At 36.9% G+C, this 23,578-nt stretch overlaps 1 protein-coding gene and 1 long non-coding RNA gene across 3 annotated transcripts in view; one reads left to right on the top strand and one right to left on the bottom strand.

The window, feature by feature from the left end:
• The first annotated feature begins 943 nt into the window (after window positions 1-943).
• CCT4 (chaperonin containing TCP1 subunit 4) lies at window positions 944-23,434 on the top strand. Of its 2 annotated transcripts, none has more exons than XM_074206899.1 (14): window positions 944-1,258; window positions 4,553-4,605; window positions 5,756-5,845; window positions 8,132-8,240; window positions 8,605-8,747; window positions 9,145-9,266; window positions 9,362-9,494; window positions 14,955-15,094; window positions 16,580-16,676; window positions 16,775-16,885; window positions 16,967-17,097; window positions 18,315-18,549; window positions 20,722-20,835; window positions 23,163-23,434. In XM_074206899.1, exons 1-14 carry the CDS (start codon window positions 1,132-1,134, stop codon window positions 23,175-23,177), a joined length of 1,620 nt encoding a protein of 539 aa, XP_074063000.1. In that variant the 5' UTR covers window positions 944-1,131; the 3' UTR covers window positions 23,178-23,434. The 2 variants fall into 2 exon arrangements, with proteins under 2 accessions (XP_074063000.1, XP_074063008.1); XM_074206907.1 differs by lacking the exon at window positions 944-1,258 and adding an exon at window positions 1,309-1,381.
• LOC141502283 (uncharacterized) overlaps window positions 21,973-23,578 on the bottom strand; it is a 90,433-nt gene continuing 88,827 nt past the window's right edge. Inside the window, exons 2-3 of the long non-coding RNA XR_012472484.1 lie at window positions 23,430-23,496; window positions 21,973-22,181 (exon numbers count right to left, since the gene is read on the bottom strand). This is a non-coding gene — a long non-coding RNA (uncharacterized LOC141502283). The remainder of the gene's footprint in view (window positions 22,182-23,429; window positions 23,497-23,578) is intronic.

Below are 23,578 nucleotides of genomic sequence, written 5' to 3'. Positions count from 1 at the left end.
AGGGGAAGTGAGCCAAAGGTTGAGAAAGGGCTCTTTCAGAAGGTGGGGTTTTACCCAGAGAAAGAGGTGGAAGTGAGAAGAGAGATTCCAGGTTTGGAGAACAACATCAAAAGAAAGGAGCAGAGCCAGGAGAAAGTGTCCTGTGCAAAGAACAAGACCAGGGACGATGTATTGCAGGAATAATAAAATGTGATTAGACTGGAAAGGCAGAAAGAAGGAAAAGTTGGGGGGTTTTTTGCAAGGCAAATGGGGTTAAGTGGCTAGGTAATGAAGTCTGAGGTCGGATTGGAACTCAGGGCCGGTGCTCTAGCCACTGCACCACCCAGCCGCCAGCTCCTGGTTTCTAATAGAACAATAGTGTTCCGTGAGGTCCATATCCCACAGTCTAAGCCATTCCCCAACCGAGGGGCATTCACTCGTTTCCGATCCTTGGCCTCCACACACAGGGCCGCTGTCAGTACTGTTGCTCTGCGCTCAGTTTGCCCGTGGTCGCCGCTCTGGGAGCTCCCAGAGGGCCCGGCTGCGGCCTCTCTTCGTATCCCCGCCCCGCCGGCAGCTCCACTAAACCTTTAGTGATAATTAGAGGCCGTCTCCGGCCTGGCACGGGGGTGGCGCTCAATGGATGCCGGCTGGTGGCCCTGCGGCCTCCACGCACCCCGCCGGAAGCAAAAGAAAAGAAGCCGTGGGCCCAGGCCCCGCCCCTTCCGGGCGCGGGGGCCTTGCGGAGGAGAAAGGGAAGGAAAGGTGTCTCCAACCTGCCTGTTCTCGCCGCGCTCCTTTCTAATCGCAGTTAGAACCGCCGCCTCACCCGGGCATAACGAGGAACTTCGTCCGTTGATGTAATAACCGGCCTCGCTCTTCCCTTGCCCTCGCTCTACTGTCCTCGCGCCACCTCAGGCCGCTCCGGGCTCCGGCACGCCGCGGACGCCTCTTCCTGACGTCACCACCGGGGGCCACTCTGCGAGACAGGACCCCGCCCCGCCTCCGCCCCCCTGCGCTCAGGCGCCGGCTCTGCTTTCTGGAAGCTTCGTGGAGGCGCCGGTCTGAGACCGTTAGGCCACGGGTCGGACACAATCCGCGTCCATCCGGGGCTCTCAAGTCACCACCGAGCCGCGCCGAGCCTGATTCACCATGCCAGAGAACGTGGGTCCCAGGAACAGCGGGCCCGCCGGAGGTCCCGGCAACCGGGGGAGAGGCACTTACCAGGATCGGGACAAGCCGGCCCAGATCCGCTTCAGCAACATCTCCGCCGCCAAAGGTAGCGAGCGCGGGGGGCCGCGCCTGCGCGCTGCGGGCCGGGCCTGGCTCGGGGGCCTGGGCTGATGGCCGCTCCGGGGGCGTTGGCACCAGAGGGTCCCCGCCCCGGCCCCGGCTTCCTCCTGTGGGTGATGGTGCGCGGGTTGCCCCCCTCATTAAGCTGGCCCCTCAGAGAGAGCAGGGGGTGGCCTTTGGGCTGCACGTTTAGCGCCCAGGGGACGGTTAAAGAACGGCCTCGGATGGAGAGCGGGGGTCCGCGGGGGGTGGGGGACCCCCTCTTGTGTGGAGCCACAGTGGCTGCACAGGAGCCTGAGGGCGCCCTTGAGAGTTGGCTCGGGATAAGCACCCCCTCACCTTAGCGACTGGTTTTGTGTCTGAAGTGAAGATCGGGGCACCCCCCAAAAGCGCAGTGCCCACCCTCTGCCAGCCGAGACACCCCGAAACGGAAGCCTTTGTGTGTGGACGCTAACGAGTTGGAGAAGAAACAGGGCTGTGGCACATTGGAGAAGTGGCATCTGAGCGAAGCCTGGAAGGCAGCAGCTAGGGGCTCAGGGGTGTGCAGTAACCATGGTGATAACTAAAGCGTTTCCATGAGAGTCTAATCAGTGTGTATATACACACATACATATATATATATATATATATATATATATATGTATGTACCTATGAGCTGCTAAAAACGCTAGACCATAAGGGATTGAAGATGGAGAAAGTTTTCACCTCGGCAGTATGAAGCTTCCAAATACCAGGGAGGAAAAATTGAGGTTTTCAAAATCCTGATACTAAATAATTAAGTAATTAAACATAATTGCAGAAAGGATGAATGTGAGCCTGGAGCTGGCCAAAAAAAAGAACTGGTTTTGTGAAGCAAAATCTAGGGCTTGTGGGTTGATATTAATGTACTTGTGTGACATAGTGATTTAGGGTAATGAATATTGGATTCTAATTAAGAAACAAGTTTGACAACTTCTGTCATTAACAAGGTTCTTCCTCGAGTCTCATTTTTTTAACTGGAAGAGTTGGATGAGATTAGAATTTGGAGCTCTAACATTTTATCATTTTTTGCTTTTCTAATTATCAGTTTAGAAAATGCTTTGTGAGAAGCACTATATAAATGTAATCTGTTAGGCCAGAATCCCTTTTGTATGGAGGAGGGAATACCTTTTTTACTCCCAGAAAATGACAGGGAACACTTGTGATTACTAGTTGTTTAAAAGATAACAAAAAGTTTTTTTAAAATCAATGTAAAGTATAATTTTATATTTATTAATTAGTGAAACTTTGTGTCCAGGGTAAGACAATAAGAACATAAAGTATAAGTATAATTTTGTACTGGGTGGGCTGAACCAGGTTCCTGCTTGAAGCCCAGTGAGTAGATGGTGAATAATAATTACATTATCATATGTCTCTTCCCCCATAGGCACTTTTTTATTTTTTGGTTTTTTTCAAGCTTGCCCAAGGCCACACAGCTAGGTAATTATTAAGTTTCTGAGTCCAGATTTGAACTCAGGTCCTTCTGACTCCAGGGCCAGTGCTCTGTCCACTGCACCACCTAGCTGCCCCCAATAGGCACTTTTAAAAATATATGTGTGTGTGTGTACATACATACATACACCTTTAATTCATAGATATGCAAACCAAACCCTAAAGTTGACTTACTTAGGCTTTAAGGTTTAATAATGAAACTGGGGGATGAGTCTTTGAATAAATCACTCCCCCAGTTGAGGGCTCAGTTTTCCTGATCCTGAAATTACAGGATTTAGAATTAGAAGAGAACTTCAGAAAGACCTGTACCAGTTATCTAATTGTGGGAAAGACATGTAACATTCTCCTTAAGCCTGTTTCCTAGTCAGAAACAGTAATATCTTGTCAGGGGGGAGTAGTTGTGAGTCTTAAATGAGATGATGTTTATATAAAGTTTTTTGTAAATGTGTGAAAGTATATAAAGTAGCAGTTGCTAGTATTCTACAGATGGGGAGCCCAAGCCTCAAAACTACTTACTATTCCAGTCATAAAATATTTTAGTAGAGTCAGAATTTGAACCAAGATCTTCAAATTCTTAAATCCAATTCTCTTTTCCACTCTGCTGCTTCATTTCCTCAATTAGAGGTATCAAACAGTCTTTCACTTGTGAAATTCTGCATGCTTTTAAGATTTTTCAAGAGACATCAAAATATACTGAACAGAGAGCTTACCTCAGAGCCAGAAGACATAAGGGCAAGTCACCCAACCTTTCAGTGAACTGTGAATCTATACAAGGTGCCAACTTGGACTGGGGAAGGAAGGTTCCTCTTCCAGAAATTTTCTATACTAATAAAATTCTCAGGACTTGTTACCATCCCTTTATAGTCTGAATCCTTAATTCAACTCAACAGACACTATGGTGCTGATTTAAGTACCTGGGTTTTACAGAGGAAAAAAATGAAGCATTGACTTGGAGGAATTTACTCTGCTTTTTTTCCATGGACGGTAGCTGTTTTTACATTTCAAGATGTTTTAAATGCCTTAGTTGGAGGTCATATTTAGCTTTAAAGTTGTTTTGCTTTCCTGATATTTGAGTTAGATGTCATAACTTTTAAAAGGAGCTGGTTGATATTAAAAATAACTTGGATGGGAGGGAGGAAGTAGCCTGTAATAGCATTTTTTAGAAATTAAACAAAACCATAAAATAATGGGATTGTGACTGACAGCACAAGCAGCTGTTCAAAATGACATGGAAAAAAATATTTTACTTTCAGTCATTTGGACCCTATATTGTATTTAACTAGAATTCTGTTGTTTTTTAGTATTATCTTTAATTATATTGCTATAGTCTGCTTTCTCTAAATATTGTAATTTGTACTATAGCTAATGTTATATAATGTTATAATGATTTTCTAACCAATTATAAGCTACCATGGATCAAAGAAAAGATTTTGTCCTTTATTCCAACCAAGTAAATATTCTATTATAACTACTCAGTTACCTACTAAATTGTGATTTCAAGTTAGATTTAAGTACAGTTCTTTGTTTTTTTCTTGGTCTGAAGATTGGTAACAACATTCTGGTAATGGAAGAAAAATGGGCTGCCTCCACAAACTTAGTTTTTCCATTGCAAGATCATAGAACAAATCCCAAGTACTGCCTTAAGATGAATAGATGAAAATAGTATGTATTTGGGTTACAATAAAAAGTGGAAAGAATTGGGATAAGTTTATAATTATAACATTTTCTTTTTATGTCTGTGATAAAATTGTGCAATTTTAAAATGCCAAAAAAAATCTTGCTTTTTGAATTTTTTTCCCCCTCTTTACAGCGGTTACAGATGCTATTAGAACTAGCCTTGGACCGAAAGGAATGGACAAAATGGTAAAAAAAATAAAAATATGTTTATAAACTATTATTTGGGTTTTACTTGCTTATTAAGGACAAGAAATATTGTTTTTAAAGTGAAGATGTTTTTTATAAAACTTCCATTAAGTGGTAGTGACTAATCTGAGAATTTCAAGACCTACAAACCAAGTATTGAGATCATGTTATAGATCTCTGACTCTGGAAAATTTATAAATATGAATATTTTTCTCCTTTATTCCTCTTCCTGGCTCCTCTCTCCCTTTAAATTTCAAACTGGAAATCTAATCCATTTCCTCAGATATATGCAAAAATCATAGCTGAAGTTAGAGCTTATTTTCAGCTTTCTGGTTTATACCATTCTTTTTAGGTTTTTTAAGGGGTTTGGTGGGTTTTTTTTTTTTTTTTTTTTTGCAAGGCAATGAGATTAAGTGGCTTGCCCAAGGCTGCACAGCTAGGTGATTTATTAAGTGTCTGAGGCCGGATTTGAACTCGGGTCCTGACTCCCAAGGCCAGTGCGCTATCCACTGTACCACCTAGCTGCTCCTATAAAATTTTAAAAGAACAATATCAGTTCTATTGAAATTAGGTAAGGTAAAGCAATGAGCATAGATCAATATCATTAATATTTGAAAATGCCTTAATAACAGTAATAGATAGAGGTGTATTGATGAGTTCTGGAAAAGAACAAGCTAGAAATTAGGAGATTTGGGTTTTATTTGAAATGGAATACTTTATTAAAGAGCCTAGTATATACCAGGCACTGTGCTAGTCACTTTACAAATATCTTGTTTTATCCTCAAAATAATCTTAAAATGGAGCTGCAGTTATTATCTCCATTTTCATAGTTGAGCAAACTGAGGCAGATGAAGTTAAGTGATTTACTCATAATCACACAATAAGTGTCTGAGGGCCCAGTGTTCTCTATTCATTGTGGTAGGGCAACTCCATTTTTCTGAGTCTCACATTTTCTAATCAATAAAATGGAACTCATATATAAAGCTTGAATATATAAAGCCAGTGTGAAGATGTTTGGGTATTAAGAAATTGAATGCATTATACATAGTGCCAGGCATTACCATTAAGTTTTTAAATATTAATAGAATTAACAGAAATTAATGATGACTAATGAAATTTTGTCTCATTTTTTAATTTAAAATATTTCTAGATTCAAGATGGAAAAGGTGATGTGACCATTACCAATGATGGTGCTACAATTTTGAAGCAAATGCAGGTCTTGCATCCAGCAGCCAGGATGGTAAATATAGTTCCAGACATAATCAATTTGATAGTAAAGTGAGAATTTACCAGTACATAGGATCTTAGCTTCCTCGGCAAAGTCAAGACACCAAATGAGAAGCATAGCTCCCTTTTATACTTTGAGGAATACAGAGCAAAGAACTGGACATTATCAAGCAAGTTCTGATTGGTTGAGAGAACTTAGTATATGAATGACAAAATCAATACGATTAGTTATAGAACTGAGGCTATGGGGGACAATATGATTGTTTGGAAATTGGAAATAAGGGGTTAGCAATATCCCCCTTTCCTCCTGGAACTTAAAAGTTTTCATTGTTTGAGTACACCTATAAGGTTAATGATACCAGACCAGACTTTTTTAGATAGCAAACTAGTTGTCCTTGAAGGATAGCTTGGTGGTACAAATATAATATTCCATCCCTGTTCCTAAAGGATAGCAGATTTCTTTGAGGCAGGAATAGAAGTGGAAAATTGGATCTAATTTAATATATTGAGCAGGGGCAGTTTGTGGGGCAGGGGAGTTAAGTGACTTGCCCAAGGTCTGCACAACTAGTAAAGTATCAAGTGTCAGGCCACATTTGAGCTCTGGTCTTTTTGACTCCAGTACTGGTGCTCCAGGACTAAGCAGCTACCCCCTTAATTAAATTTAATGCGTTACAGGCCAGTAGAACTAATTTCAGTGATTTAGGCCAGAGCTGGCCAAAATACAGCCGTCAGTGTGATTTTAATGTGGCTCTCTATGGGTTTACCAAATGCTTTAGTAAATAAAACTGAGCAGAGATCTCTAAAATGGCAAATCAAAATATATTGTCTATTGTTTCAATAAAAACTTTTAAAAGTAAGGTAGGACAGGCGTGATTTAGGCATTTACTGTACAAAATCATTTAGCCATAAGTATAGTCAATAAAAAAAAGAATCAATCTGATTATTTCACAATTTAGTATAGATAAAACTTAAAGATAAAAAAAAAGTTGAGTCTTTAGGCTCAAATGCAAACTCCATTGGTCAGCATCCAATATTCTTCACAGTCTGGCTCTAGCCTATCTATCATTTCAGAGCAATCATAGATTATTGTCCTTTGTCCTTCACTTTAATTAGCCAAGAAATCCTACTTGTTCACCCTACTTTGCATCCTAACCTTCTCTTAGGCTTTTGCAAAGGCTTTATGTCTGTAATCTTTTCAGACTTCTTGATTCCCCGCAGTTTCAAATTTCTCCTATCCTTTCACTATTTCTTTTGCTTTTATTCCCTATTTACTAATTTGTGACCTTACTGATACTCTTCTAGTATAAAGGCCATCAAGAAGTGGAGAAAACTGAGAGTACTACTAACACTGAAATAACATTTTGTTGAAGAAATAGTTTTGAATATGGACCATTTGTATTTCACATTCTGCACAAAATAACCATTTACACTCATTTTCATTAATTGATGACTCATTCTGGGGCCCCCCCCCCCCCCATATCCCTGCCAAACCTAGTTAGGAGTCTCAGAATTTAGCTAAACTAACTCCTAAATAGCCAACATACAATCTGTGACCAGATCCCTATTCAAAAACTTTTTCTTCAAAAATTTGTCATTTTAGTGTCAGAACTGCTCTTCTTCTGGTTGGAATCTCCAGTCCAACTCCTTCACTTGTTGATAAAAAAGTTTTTTAATCTTTTTTGATTTCCACGTTCACACTGCTGACATTCATTACTTGGTGGCTAACCTCTTAGGGCCTGTCTTTGTTCCTAGTTATCCTGGCCCTATTCTAAGCTTTTCTACCTTGGTTAGGACCTGCCAGAACCTATGTTCTCTCACAGCCTTTGAGAGCACAAAGTTAATTTCTTTATCATGATGAGGCAAATAAATAACCTTTATGTGGTAGAGTGAATATTCTAGAATCAATTAATGTTCATGACACATGTGATTTTGTGCAACTGGGGAAATAGAAATTTTGCTCCTCCTCTTCCACACACCTCTTCATCTAAGTTTTGTAGAATTTTCCATCTTCATGCTTTTATTTGCATACCTTGGGGGGATGAGCAGTGTAAAGAGTGGAACATTGATTCTCTTATTGAATTACAATTTTTCCAAAAAGATTTTTTTCCCCCATCAGGAACTTACTTTTGCTTTGACTTTTAAATTTGATGAAAATGTACGTGCTGAAAACCATTCTAAATCTTTAATAAAGTGTAGCCAAAACTTTGTGATTTTTGCAAAGACTATGAAGTACTTTAACAAGGGCTATTTCCAGTCATCTTCCATCACATTGGGCAATTTTCTGTATTTTCTTTCTTAGTTGGTAGAACTCTCCAAAGCTCAAGATATTGAAGCTGGTGATGGTACCACATCTGTTGTTATCATTGCTGGATCTCTTTTGGATTCCTGTACCAAACTTCTTCAGAAGGGTATGTTGAGTTTGTGTTTGTTTTGGTTTTTTTGCTTAGCAATGGTAGGATAAAGATGATTTTTTTGGTAGGAAAAATATTAGTGTTTATTTTGGTTATTTATGAAGTCTTTCACAAGTGGATCAAACTTATTTTTCCTTTACTAATTGTAGATTGATTTTTCTTGGAAAGAAATTTGATACAACTTAACCAATATTATAATTTGCTTTTTAAAAAAATCAGTGTCATTCAAAATTGTAATTGAATTATAATTACACAATAGTGTAATTGAAGCTATTAAAACTAATAAGTGTGCAATAGTAAATAAGATGTATTCTAGTAATTTAAATGATTAATAAACAACTTGGAATTTGAAACTTGACAGGGATTCACCCAACCATCATTTCGGAGTCATTCCAAAAAGCTTTGGATAGAGGTATAGAAGTCTTAACAAAAATGGCACAGCCAGTGGAACTGAGTGACAGAGAAACATTGCTAAATAGTGCGACCACTTCACTAAACTCAAAGGTATGAAGAGTTAAAGACAATTGGAATTGTGTCCTTTTGGTTTTGTTGAGGCATCTTTTCAAAGAAACAGGAAATTTTCCTTTGCTCTGTATTTGGAAAGAAAATATTATTGTAGTTGTGGAGCAACATTTTAAAATTGTCTATGAAAAATTATTAATCTTGTCTTTGCTTAAAAAAAATAAAAAGCTAACACTATTGGTTAGAAATTTCCCTCATCTGTAAACAAGGAAAGAAAATGTCTTTATACTGTATTTTAAAACAATTTCTCCAAAACTTTATTATTTTTCCTTGTTTATGTTTGTCATTAGAAATATATATATATTTCTCTATATATGCTATAATAAGCAGTTATCCTTAACATATTTTAAATCCTCTTTTTTAAATTAAATACTTGTAGGTTGTATCTCAGTACTCAAGCCTGCTTTCTCCAATGAGTGTAGATGCCGTCATGAAAGTGATTGACCCAACAACGGCCACTAGTGTAGATCTTCGAGACATTAAAATAGTTAAGAAGCTTGGGTAAGAAAAATGTTAATACTTTCAATAATTACAGTTAATTAAGTTTACAGCTTTATGTTTAAAACTTAAATTCTCTTCTTTCTTTTTTATTTTAGAGGGACAATTGATGATTGTGAACTGGTGGAAGGATTGGTTCTGACCCAGAAGGTGGCAAATACTGGCATAACCAGAGTTGAGAAAGCTAAGATTGGTCTCATTCAGTTTTGTTTATCTGCTCCTAAAACAGATGTAAGTAAATATGATTCTGATTGTTATGACTATTTAAATAGATGGATTTCTGTAATTGAGAAAGATCCTAAATCACCTCAACTCTATCCTGGAGAAAGCACTATGTCAGCATGCCAGGTAGTCTTCTAACAGTGCCATACATACTATATTTCCCAGAGGCACATAAAGGATGGGAACTGCAATTATTTTCAGCTTTCTGTTCTCTTGTCTGCTATGACAGGCATAAGTAAAAACAGGAAGTCAAGTCTATCTCTTTAAACATTTCCACTACCAAAATATCACTTCTTTCACACCTATATTACATTATTTATAGTCTCCATTATTTCAACAGCTGAATGGACTGTTCTGTCCCTGGTATTGGGGGGGGTATTTTGTGTTTTTTTTGTGAAACAATGGGGTTATGTGACTTAGCCAATGTCCCTCAGCTAGTGAGTACCAAGTAATTGCATGCAGATTTGAAATCAGGTCCTCCTGACTCCAGGGTCACTATGCCACCACCTGCCCCCTAAAAGGACTTTCTGACATATTTTTCATTTGAGCAAAGAAAGATTGGTCTCAGATTCTCTATATCTATATTGGGATTTGCTACAATTCCTGATGAAGATCTTAGCCTTTTGAAGACTTAATCCTGAGAAAACCCATTTCACTGTTGGGCAGATTTAGTATTTCTTAGATCAAGCTGATATTTACTTCTCTGAAGCTTTTGTCCTTATGTAATGCCCTCTGGAATTAAATAGAACATCTAATTTATTTTCCATGTGTCAAATTCTTTATTTGAATATGTCTTTCATAGGTAACTTATTCTGAACATTACTTAAAAGTACATAGTGTTTCTGGCTGCTATGTCATACTCATAATGAGATAGTCATCTAAACCTCTAGTTTTTGTATTTGTATATGTATATTTTATGTATATTGCATGTATATTACTATATGGAATATCCAATATAGGATTCTTACCCCATCTTATACTTGTACAATTGAGTATTCTGAATCACAGTGGAAGACTTCATGTTTAACTCTGAATTTCCATTTTATTAGATTATATTTTACTCATCATCTTTTGGGATTATAAAGATTTTATTTTGAGTTTTACAGTTTTTCCCCCATCTTCCCTTCCCCCACAGAAGGCAATTGGCCAGTCTTTGTTTTCATGGTATACACTGATCTAAATTGAATGTGGTGTTTACTCATCATCTTAATCAACATTTTTGGTTCATGACTGTCATCCAATGAGTTTGTTCCCAACTCTTGTCAAATACAGATTTGAGAGCCATTGACATAATAGACTCTCATCTTAAGTTAATTTTTTTTTTGTTTTTGTTTTTGCAAGGCAATGGGGTTGAGTGGCTTGCCCAAGGCCACGTAGGTAAGTGTCTGAGGTCGGATTTGAACTCAGGTACTCCTGACTCCAGGGCCAGTGCTCTATCCACTGTGCCACCTAGACACCTCTTTTAAGTTAATTTAAAAAAAAATTATTGCTGTTTATTTTATATCACCTTAATAAACCCATATATCCCCTCCCTTGACCCCTTCCTGAAAAACCATCTCTTGCCATGTAGTGTAGAGGAGAATCATCATGACTTTATTACATTGAGAATATCATGTAACATCTTGAAGGGGATTGGGGATATCTTCATCTCTTGAATTCTGCTTGATCTTTGTAGTTTTATTACATTTTGATTTTTCGGGGGGGGGGGTGTCTTTCCATTTACATTGTTGTAGAGACTGTATATATTGTTTTCTTGTCTCCTTCCTTTGCATCGGTTCATATAGATCTTCCCATGCTTTTTTATTCTTGCTGCATCACTTCTTACAATGCAGCAGTATTTCATGTATCACAGTTTGTTTAGCCATTCACCAGTTGATGGACATCTACTTTGTTTCCAATTCTAAGTTATCATAAAATATCAAATCTCTCTATACATATTTTGGAATAAATGGAGACTTACCAATGGCTTCCTTGGAATACATGCCCAGTGATGGAATTTCTAGTTCAAAGGGTTTGGATATTATAATCACTTTTTCAAAATGTTGTACCATTTTACAACCTCACTAACATCGTATTAGTGTGCTATGTTCCCACAATACTTCCCAACATTAGCTCTTGCAAATTTTTTTTGTCATTTTTGCCAATTTGTAGGTTGTGGGGTGAAAACTTAAAGTTGACTTGATTTGTATTTTGCTTCTTATTATTAGTGCTTTGGAGCATTTTTTTGTGTAGTCATGAATCATTACTGTACTATTTGTTCATATCTTTTGACCACATATCTATTGGGGAATAGCCATTATATCTTGGATAGCAAATCTTTATCAAAGGAAATTGATAGAAACATTCCCTCCCATTTGACCACTTCCCACCTTATCCTAGATGCATTAATGTCGTTTTTACAACCGTAATCAAAGTTATTTGTTTTATCTTTTGTAATTTTGTTTATTTGCTTAAGAATCAATCTCTTACCAATACCTGTGAGAGGTATAATGGTCTATTTCTCTTATAATTTTTTCATATAATGTTCTTTAATATTAAAGTCACATCCCCCTGGAATGTATTGTGGAGAATGGTATAGATTGTTGTTCTGAGGTTAATTGTGTTCCATTTTTCCTGGCAGTTTTTCTCAAATAAGGAGTTTTTCTGTAGGTAACTTATGTTTTCCACTTTTTATCACATACTAAACTTGTTAATTCTTTTGTTTCATCTCAGTTATTGATAGAAATGTTGATAACAAAGCCAGCAGCAGTTATTTAAAGTATTCTGACCCTTTCCCACAAGGTAACATCATTGATACCTCAGTCACTACTGAGTCCAGATTTGTTCAAAAAGCACCTGACTACTACTACCCTCATAGAGTTTATTTTGTTTCTCTGTCTAATCACAAAAATAGAATGAATTTTTTTTAGTTTTATTAAAATCTGAATATGCTATATCTATAGTATTATCCTGATTTAATGATCTAGTCATTCAAAAAGACAGCTCCCTGTGGATAGAGTGCCAGTCCTAGAGTCAGGAAAGTGAGTTCTTGTTTCCTCATCTGTACTATGAGCTAGAGAAGGAAATGACAAACCATTCTAGGATATTTTATCCCCCCCCCAATATCTTTCCAAGAAAATCTGAAAAGTAATCAGACAAGGGGGTGGCTAGGTGGTACAGTGGATAGAGCACCGGCCCTGTAGTCAGAAGTACCTGAATTCAAATGTGGCCCCAGACACTGAATTACTTAGCTGTGTGGCCTTGGGCAAGCCACTTAACCCCTTGCCTTTGCAATAACCTAAAAAAAAAATGCTATGGGCATAGCTACCCTTAGTGCTGGGCCTGAGCACTTCCAATTCAGGGCATGATAATTTTTTGGTATCTCCTAGAAGTCCCCAAATGTAAGGTGTATGTTAGACCAGGCTTATTTCCCCCCCCCCCCCTCTCTTTATGAAAAAGTTGAAAATAGAATGATCACTTCATTCCAGATTTCATAGTATTTTATTTCAATAGTCTTTTCTTGATTGCCTGGAAATAGATTCACCTCTATTGTATTTTAAACAATGAAATTATAATTAGAGCAAACAAAAAAGTTGACTCTGTATTTAGCAGAAGTCTAAGAAATGTCCAACTGGTTAAAGTGCTTCTTCATCACTACCATGTCATGTCAGGTTTATGATGTCTTTGTTAACCTCCCTCTTCCTAGCAAGTGGTCTACGGTATATTTAATCTATAAAATTGTTTTTTTTCTCAGCTCAAAACTACGTTGAACACCTATTGTGTAGTATGTTGTGCTAGGTGGTAAGAATACAGATGAAAATGAAGATAGGAAAGTGTGGGGCAGCTAGGTGGCACAGTGGATAGAACACCAGCCCTGGAGTCAGGAGTACCTGAGTTTAAATCCAGCTTCAAACACTTAATAATTACCTAGCTGTGTGGCCTTGGGCAAGCCACTTAACCCCACTGCCTTGAAAAAAAAGAACCTAGAAAAGTGAAACAGAACCTGCCCTCAAGTAATTTTCTCAACCCTGATCATGACCCAAAAGCTTCTCCAAGCTCAAGTTTCTAGATTTACTTCTGAGTGAATTTTTTAATAGGTCCTGTTATTTTACTGTCTTTTTTTTAATCTATTCTATTTCTTGTAAATAGAATTTATTCTTGCATAACTACTTTTCATGTGTCTCCTAAGTCTTGGGGAATACTTATGAAGTTGAATTTGTTTTAGATCCTCTCATTTACCCTGTTAATAACTCTCCTATACTTTTCAAGTTTCTATATATGTTTTGTTGCTTTCCTCCTTTCTTGCAAATTTCTAGTTACCTTAACTGATAGTATGTCATATTCCCCCTGTAGAATGTAATCTTGAGGTCAAGGACAATATTTTGGTTTTTTTGCGGGGAGGGGTCCCTAGAGCATACCACTGTGCTGGTAAACCCTTGACAAATGCTTGGTGATGATTCTGTGTTGAATCATATAGCCATAAATTGATGGATTTTCTCTTACTTGGAAAAAAAAAGAAAATTGAATTTATTAACATAGGAAGGCACCTGCTTCTTTAAAGTAGCATGTCTTACAATTTTTGCCAGCAAATGAAATTTTATGGAACTGAACTTTTAAAATTTTGTTAATGCTTTTAAGAGTGTATCTATTGGAACTTTTTTAAAAAGATGTAACATTTTTGATTTTTTTTTTACATTTAATTTGACCGTAACTATCTTTTAATGTTTTTGTTTACACTATTAGCTTTCTTCCCTTTGTAATCAGTTCTTGAGTGGTAGAGGAGACCTCTAAAGTTCAGCTAGTTCAACCCTCTCATTTTATATCTGAGGAAATAGACTTTGGGAATTAAGTGATTTGCACCAGGTCACAGAGGGAAGAAAGTAAGAATAGAGGTAGGATTTGACCATAAGCTGCTAATTCCAAAGCCAGAGTTTGAAGATAAGTTTTAGTCTTCATTTAAATGCCCTAGTTCCTTCTATGGATATAAATCGTCTTTTGATTTTTGTACTGCTGAAATGAACATGTCTATCATAGTTGATCATCACCCAGTGTTGCTGTTAGTGAGTGCAATGTTCTTCTGGTTCCATTCCTTAATTGGACATCAGCGAATACAAGTTCCTCCAGGCTATTCTGAAGCTCGTGTCTGACCCACATGATTTCTTGTAGAACAGTAGTGTTCCATCACATTCATATTCCTTGATTTGTTCAGACATTCTCCAGTTGATGGGTGTTCCCTCAATTTCCAGTCCTTTGCCACTACAAAGAGAGCTGGTATAAATAATTGTGTCCATGTGGGCTTTTTACCCTTTTTTTGTGATCTCTTTGGGATACAGACCTAGGAGTGGCATTGCTAGATCAAAGGTCATGCAGAGCCCCATTGAAATTCCAAATTGTCTCCAGAAAGACCAGATCAGTCCATAACTCCAACAACACACCTAATATGCTCTATAAAAGCTTAAAATGCACAATTTTCATATTCCTTTTCAACAGATGGATAATCAGATTGTAGTTTCTGACTATGCTCAAATGGACAGAGTATTACGAGAAGAGAGAGCTTATATTCTCAATTTAGTGAAGCAAATTAAGAAATCTGGTTGTAATGTACTACTCCTACAGAAGTCTATTCTAAGGTAAGCGACATGAAATATATTTTCCTTATTTAAGATTTAAAAGCTTATTTGACTTTGCTTTCTAATTAGGGGTAGGTGGATGTGTTAGTAAAATTGTGTAGTTAAATCTACAGCAGTTCCTATTCAGATATTTCTGAGATAAATTCTAAGGCATCATTTTTTCCTCTTACACCCAGTTGATATCAGGGAGTCCTTTTCCCTGAACCTAATCTCAAATAATTCAATGTCAATAGTAGACCAGAAAAACAAAGCTTAAAACTACTATAAACCTTAAGATTTAGGTTTGTGGAGATAATTTGAGTAATGCAAAAATTCTTTAGAAGTCATAAAAGGGTTGTCTCAAAATGAATCTTTGATTATATTGGTTGGGCAATGTGAGAATTTGTTTTGATTATGCATATTATTAGGATTTTTTTTTTAGTCAGGTCTAATGAAAACTAGTTAGAAAACAAAAAAATACCCATCACAGAGAATCTGTAATATTTTTGGAAAATCTATAAACAAATGACATAAAATTTCTCTTGATTATCAAAGTAAGCATAAAAGTTACCAACCAAAACTATTTAGTGAGTGTTATTCAAGCAACTTTAGTAAGCAGAATTTTATAGTAAAACCATGAAAGTTTTAGGGGAAAAGGTTTTAAATTTGTGAACTTATTTAAGGGAATACTTTCTTATTCTTTAAAATAGAAGATATTTCAAGGTGATAGAAGTCATAGAGCGGAAGAAAAGAGACAGTGAGTGAGAAACTTTTTTCAGAATTCAACAGACTTTATCAAATTCTTTGTCTTCCTAATGCTATAACAGGAAGTAAGATACCCACTAGTGCCCAAGAGCATTTGGAAAAAATGTGATGGGAGAAGAGAAGAGAATGCTAGTTCAATGGCAAGATTTTCTGTCCTTTCATACAGTTGGAATTCAGCTGGTTTCTGAGCAAATAGGCACACACTGACTACAAAATTTGTGCAGTATAGAGAAAATTAAGTCTAGAAGATAAAATTGGTCTATAGAAAAAAAGTAGTTGCTAGCATACTTTCTAAAAATTATTTTTAACAGAACACCCCAAAAAGGAGAGAACATTTTCATATAGATCAGGATAAGAGTATTAGTATTATGTGTGAAACCACTTATCTATTATTTGCCTGTTGCTTTTAAAAAATATAAAATAAATTCAGCATATTCATTTTAAAATTAGCCTGTTTCTCTATTTCCCTCTACTTCTTTACTGCTGACTTCCCCAAATCCCTTCCCCTAAAATAAAAAGACTCATAAAGACAATCCTATAACAAGTATGACCAAACTAAACAGATTTTGTTACTTTAATTGACAGATAGTTAAAAGTTGTTAAATAAATGAACAGTTAAATTATATGATTAACTGTTTAGTCATAATAGTGGTGAAAGAAAATGTAAAGCAGTTAAAACAGAATAGAGTTTTTTCTCATATTGACAGGATCATTGGCATTTCAACTTTTGACTTGTTTTAGGGATGCTCTTAGTGATCTTGCATTACATTTCCTAAATAAAATGAAGATTATGGTGGTTAAGGATATTGAAAGAGAAGACATTGAATTTATTTGTAAGGTGAGCAATTTTTTTTTAACTCTTACAAAATGAGTTTTTGAGTTACAATTTGTATTTTTATAAATGCTGTGTTTTGTGATTTGACTTGATTTTTACAGACAATTGGAACCAAACCAGTAGCCCATATTGACCAGTTCAATCCTGAAATGCTTGGCTCTGCTGAGTTAGCTGAGGAGGTCAGCTTAAATGGTTCTGGCAAACTGCTCAAAGTAAGCATATAGAGTTAAGTTTGAATTTGCTAATTTCCTCAACCCCTCTGGTTAGCTAATAATGTTGCTTGTTTACTGTAGATTACAGGTTGTGCAAGCCCTGGAAAGACAGTTACTATTGTTGTTCGTGGATCTAACAAATTGGTGATTGAAGAAGCTGAACGTTCAATTCATGATGCTTTATGTGTTATTCGCTGTTTAGTTAAAAAGAGGTAATCTATTTTGTCAGTTTCACCTTTTAATAATTTATTAAATTGTTTCTGTACTCTCCTCCCCCTCCCCCAAACTGCTTTGGTAAAGGATCTTTACCATTTTTTTTAAACTTTTCTTATTTTAAAGATTTTATTTATTTTGAGTTTTTTGACTTTTCCCCTGATCTTACTTCCCTCCCCCCACCCTCACAGAAGGCAATTTGCCAGTCTTTACTTTGTCTCCATATTCAACATTGATCCAAATTGAATGTGATCAGAGGGAAATCATATCCTTAAGGAAGAAACTAAGTATAAGAGATGGCAAGATCAGACAATAAGATATCAGGTTTTTTTTCCCCCTAAATTAAAGGTAAAAGTCCTTGGTCCTTGTTCAAACTCCATAGTTCTTTCTCTGGATACAGATGGTATGCTCCATCGCAGACAGTCCCAAATTGTACCTGATTGTTGCACTGATGGAATGAGCAAGTCCATGAAGGTTTTTCATCACCCCCATGTTGCTGTTGGGGTATACAGTGTCTTTCTGGTTCTGCTCATCTCACTCAGCATCAGTTCATACAAATTCATCCAGGTTTCTCTGAATTCCCATCCCTCTTGGTTTCTAATAGAACAATAATGTTCCATGACATACATATACCACAGTTTGTTAAGATATTCCCCAATTGAAGGACATTTCGCTTCCAATTTTTTGCCACCACAAACAGGGCTGCTATGAATATTTTTTGTATAAGTGATGTTTTTACCCTTTTTCATCATCTCTTCAGGGTATAGACCCAGTAGTGGTATTGCCAGGTCAAAGGGTATGCATATTTTTGTTGCCCTTTGGGCATGGTTCCAAATCTCCAGAAAGGTTGGATGAGTTCACAGCTCCAACAACGGTGTAATGGTGCCTCAGATTTCCTACAACCCTTCCAACATTGATCATTGTCCTTTCTGGTCATATTGGGCAGTCTGAGAGGTGTGAAGTGGTACGCTTTAATTTGCATTTCTCTAATAAGTAATGATTTAGAGAATTTTCATATGACTATGGATTGCTTTGATCTCATCTGTAAATTGCCTAGCATATCCTTTGACCAGTTGTCAATTGGGGAATGGCTGATAAAACAAGTTTTAAAAGCTTTAACATAGTAATAAGTAATAAAATATTTGAAAGATATTTTCTTCACATTTTGAATATTGTCTGCTGAAGTATAACCATAAACCCATCTTGTTGATTGCAGGGCGCTGATTGCAGGAGGTGGTGCTCCAGAGATAGAGCTGGCCTTGCGTTTAACTGAATATTCACGTACTTTGAGTGGGATGGAGTCATACTGTGTCCGGGCTTTTGCAGATGCTATGGAAGTTATTCCATCTACTCTGGCTGAAAACGCAGGCCTTAATCCCATTTCTACTGTAACAGAATTGAGAAATCGGCATGCTCAGGGGGAGACCACTGCAGGGATTAATGTCCGAAAGGTAGAAATGTTTCTTTAATCAAGCAGCAAACATTTAGGAAGTGTTTCCCTTTGCTGGGCTTGGGCAATGAAGAGATCAGAATGAATCATTCCTCTCCTTAAGGGAATTCCATCCTATTTGGGAAATTCTGCATATGTATCTTCAGAGATAAGATATCTAGATTAAGATTTTGTAGAGAGTGGCACTGATTAGGGGAAGGGGTGGTCATGTAGGAGCTGGCACTTGAACTGAGCAGTGAGAAGGGTGTCCATGTCAAGACATAAAGAGAAAAAGGAATAGCCAGTATGCTAGTTTGGAGAGTTGTGTCATAGATAGATTGACAGACTGACTGACTGACAGTATATTGTAAGGAGGTTATATTTGATCCTAGATGTTATTACATCTAGGAAGTTCCTGAGCTGAAGGATTTTTCATTTAGGCAGCTGTGTAAAGGATGAATTCTTGGAAAGTATAAGGAGAGACTTGGGATAGTGAGACCACTTAGGCTGTTACAGTAATAAGAACTGAAAGGGGCCTGGAATTAAGTGGTAGCCATATGAAGTAAAAAAAAGAAGGGAAATGGACAGGGAGGTAGAGTTAAAATTGACAAGGCTTTATGTTGAAGACTTGAGGATGACTGATTTTACTTCATGGGAAGTATTTGACAAATAGCAAACATTCCATAAATTGGATTGTGCTATGAACCCCTTTAGAAATATAGCAAAATTAGACAATTCAGAATAATGTTTTCAAGTGCATAAACATGCACATTATAAAGAAAACCAATTTTATTGAACTAGAACACTGAAGAATTTGTCAAAGGAAGTTTTCAAATACCAGGTTAGGGCCCCAGATCTACATGCTGAATTGTTTGTGAAAAGGCTTCAGAAATAACTATAATCTTTATAAGAACTAATTAGGAAAGAAAATATGAAATGAAAAAGAGATTCATCCTGATATAGCTAGAGGGAGTGATGTAAAGTCTGGCAAAGTCTAAATCTATGGAAACCTGTCCTGACCTCCTGGTACACATGAACGAAGTAAACTGACAATATAAGACAGTAACATTGAACAGTTGATAAGAGCTTTGCAGATGAAGATTATTGGACATTGGAGGGGCTCAGTATTAAGAGCCATGAGGTGCCATAGTAAATAGAATATTAGACCTAAAGTCAGTAAGTTCTGAATTCATAAAGAATAATACTAGAACCTACCTTCCAGGATTGTTATGAAAATAAAATTATATATTTGCAAAACACTATACAAACCTTAAAGTTACTGTAAATAGTAGTTGTTGTAATTACTATTGAGAATGTGACCCTTGAATGAGACCTTGAAGTATACAGTAGACTGGAGGCGGGTACTTAAGTATAGATAGTGAAATTTATATGGGCAGAACTAAGCAAAATGTGTTTGAGGGAGCATATTTAAATTGTTGTTTTGAAGAAATAGGAAGGGAACAAGGAATGTGAGAGAAACTTGAATGCATAGATAAGGAAGGATTTTGGATGTCATTCTCTAGGGAAGCCCTTTGCAGATTTTGATGAAATAGGTGGCTAATAATTCAGTCTGTTTTCTCATTTGTATAATAGGGATAATATTTGCTCTATAAATCTTGAGAGGGTTGTTGTGAAGAAAAACGCTTTATAAACTTTAAAGTGTAAATATGAATTATTAATGTTCCAGTTGTGAAATGGAAAGCTTGGTATGAAATATGAGACATAGAAATACATAGAATTGGATAAAAAGACTGTCTAGTAATGAATGTAAGGAAAGGTATTTTATTTGATAATATTCATAACAGAAAATATTCTTAGAAGAAAACTGAAATCATTGTTTCTAATTTTATTTTTTTCCAAATTTTATTTAAGGCAATGTGTTTAAGTGACTTGCCCAAGGTTACAGAGCTCCGCAGTTATTAAGTGTCTGAGTCACATTTGAACTCAGGTCCTCCAAACTCCAGGGACAGTACTCTTAACCACTGCGCCGCCTAGCTGCACCCAATTTTAGTTGAAATATTACCAAGACATCTTAGGAAAGAACCTGACTTGTGGAATGTTTTTTTTAACATTAGATTAAAGAGAATATCAGGTTCAATGAACTTTGCTAAGGAAATAATGATTAAGTTATCTTTGTCTTTGTCTTGCTTGTTACATAGTATATACAATAAAAGAAAAAAATGTTAATTTCCAGGGTGGAATTTCCAACATTTTGGAGGAGCTAGTAGTTCAACCTTTGTTGGTATCAGTCAGTGCTCTGACCCTAGCTACTGAAACAGTCCGAAGCATTCTCAAGATTGATGATGTGGTAAGTTTTAGATTCTTTTTTTTTTGTTTGTTTTTTAGGGTTTTTTGGCAAGGCAAATGGGGTTAAGTGGTTTGGCCAAGGCCACACAGCTAGGTAATTATTAAGTGTCTGAGGCAGAATTTGAACTCAGGTACTCTTGACTCCAGGGTGGGTGCTCTATCCACTGCGCCACCTAGCTGCCCCCAGAATAGAGTATTTTTAAGTAAAAATAAGTATCTCGTGTCTACTTGTGAGGAAAAAAAGTTTACTTTCTGTCTCTATTTTGCCTTTTGTTCACTCATGTGGATCGTTACTTAGTAATTACTTGTCCTTTGGTCACTTTTCTTTTAGTAAGTAAACTTCTGCAGTTTCAAGTTGATACCAAGTATGACTAACTTTACATTATTAATGTTTAATGGTTCACAGATAATTATTCTACTAGGGAATAAGATTAGTTTGTGCTATCACCCAGCAGTTTTAACAAGGAAAAGTTGGTTTTTGGTTGAAGAATTTTAAAAGGCACTAGGCATTAAATAATGACTAAGAAGAAGGGGAATAAGATTGCTGAATCAAAGACTGTGATTTATATAAAATTGAGAGAAAAATAAACAGTTGTCAACCCTTTAAAATACATTTTAGTTTCCTCTGGCATTGAGTATTTATGTCCATGTAACACAAGGTAGGGAGTTGTCATTTATTTTAATAACATGGGGCAGGTTCCCTATTACATCTTCCAAGATCTTTTCTGCTCTTAACGGTAGATAAATAACTACCATAGTAACCCGAACAGGGAATCAACACTTTTCCCATCATCACTCATTTCTCTTCTACCCCATCGGTAAATAACTTTTGTGGCTTTACCAGATCATTCTTTTAGGAGGACAAAAAGCTTCCAGAGTCTCAAATTTGTTTTTGAATTCTTAACTATCCAGCTATCAGTTATCTCCAGTATGTAATAAATGGAGCTAGATTAAAGGAAGGTTGACAAGTTGCAGAGCAATGAGGATAGTAAGGGATCTGAAAGTTAAGCCATCTAAGAAACAAAATAACTATAATAGAACCCTAAAGCACTTGGTATTCTTTAACTCACCTGCTTGTTGAAGATGTGAGTTAGTTAAGTATTACATGTTTTCCCCCCAAAGGGAAAAACCATAAATAGTGGGAGTAGTTTTAGCAAATTTAGGCTTCATGGTAAAAATACCTTCCTAACTTGTCATTGAAGGCAATTGGCCATTGACTCTGGAGGGTAGTCACTTCTCCTTTATTGGAAGTCTTCAGTTACTGGCTAAATTGTTTATCAACTTTAAGTGTAATGGGAAATGCTTTTGAGTGTAGTCTGATAACTCCCAACATTTCTTTCCTAAAAACTAAAGGGGAAAATGAAGTTAGTCACAACTCTCGGAAATTTCATTATTAACATATTTATAAAGATAGGAACCTAATACAAATGAAGGCATGTTATTTTCCATGTTAAATGATTTAGTTAAGAAATATATAATGGCAGGATCCACATGTATAGGCTGCTGCATATGGGACCTATATTCTAGATCCCATGAACCAGTCTAACAAAAGTCTCATGCCACTTGGGCAGGCTGAAACTCCAGGGTTGGGACTGGGGCTAGGACTAGCCCTAGCCCTCCTCCACCTTCAACTACTGCATCAAAAGATGCACAGTAAATGAAGCACTTTACTTTGAATGAGTCCTGGAGTTTACCTGTGGAAATGAGCATCCAGATGGTTAAAACTTGTGAGTTATTGTGAAAGCAAGGTGGTTTTTTTGCATTCTCATCCATAAGTCAACTTCATGCACTAAATGTTCATTGGAACCAATTCAAGTTTTCAAAACAAGTCTTTTAACTGAACTGACTGTATGTGGTTGAATTAGTTGGCCCCTGGGTCCCTTTCAATTCTGAAATTCTGTGATTTATGCAATGTGACGTAACCTGCCCTAAATCAAACAAAGTTTCGGAGCAAGAACTATTCTTCCTGCTATATCATGATTAACCCTCACAACTGAAGAAAATGGAAGTATATTTGCAGGGACTACAGAGTGCTATGCTAGACTGGGAGTTGGGGGGGGGGGGCGGGTTATCTGACTCCTGCACCTGAATATGCCACTAATTTGGAAGGTACAACAGGACTTTAAAATATTAGTGTGGTACAGTGGGAGAATCTAGAGGTCAGAATTAGGATATGCAGATTCTAGACCCACTTCTGCTACTAAATAGATGTCCAAGATTGGGTGAGTCACATCCCCTCAAATCCTTATTTTCCTCACCTATAAAATGAGATGATTTGGACAGGTATTTTAGAATTCCTTTCTAACAACTCTTTATGTGACTTTTCAGGTGAATACTCGGTAATCTTGTTGACTTTACTGCATCTGTCTGGTACAGACTCTTGTGCAGCTGTGGTGGAAGAGAATTGCCCTGTGGAATACTTAGTAGTAGAAGACTTTACTTTCTGAGTTCTTACACCTGGGCTTCCAGTTGTCATCCATTTGAAAATTGTCGCTACATTCTAATAAAAACAGTAAATATTTGATTTCAAGAAAGCAGATCTTGTTATTCCTGGAATTCTTTCAAAAGTTCTATGAAAAATAAAAGCAGCTGTACCTGTTTGTTGAGTGTGCAATTGAATTTCACATAATTTTTTCTCAGAGCAACACATGATCTTTTGGCCCTAAATTTAAAGAAAAAATATGTTTAAAGAGTGATCAAAGGTGGCTATATGTGTTGAATATGTCTAAGGGTTTTGTTTTCCA

Source organism: Macrotis lagotis, chromosome 1 (genome assembly GCF_037893015.1).
Source record: "Macrotis lagotis isolate mMagLag1 chromosome 1, bilby.v1.9.chrom.fasta, whole genome shotgun sequence".
In the NCBI taxonomy this organism is placed as follows: domain Eukaryota; kingdom Metazoa; phylum Chordata; class Mammalia; order Peramelemorphia; family Peramelidae; genus Macrotis; species Macrotis lagotis.
This window is presented reverse-complemented; position numbering and strand designations above follow the sequence as displayed.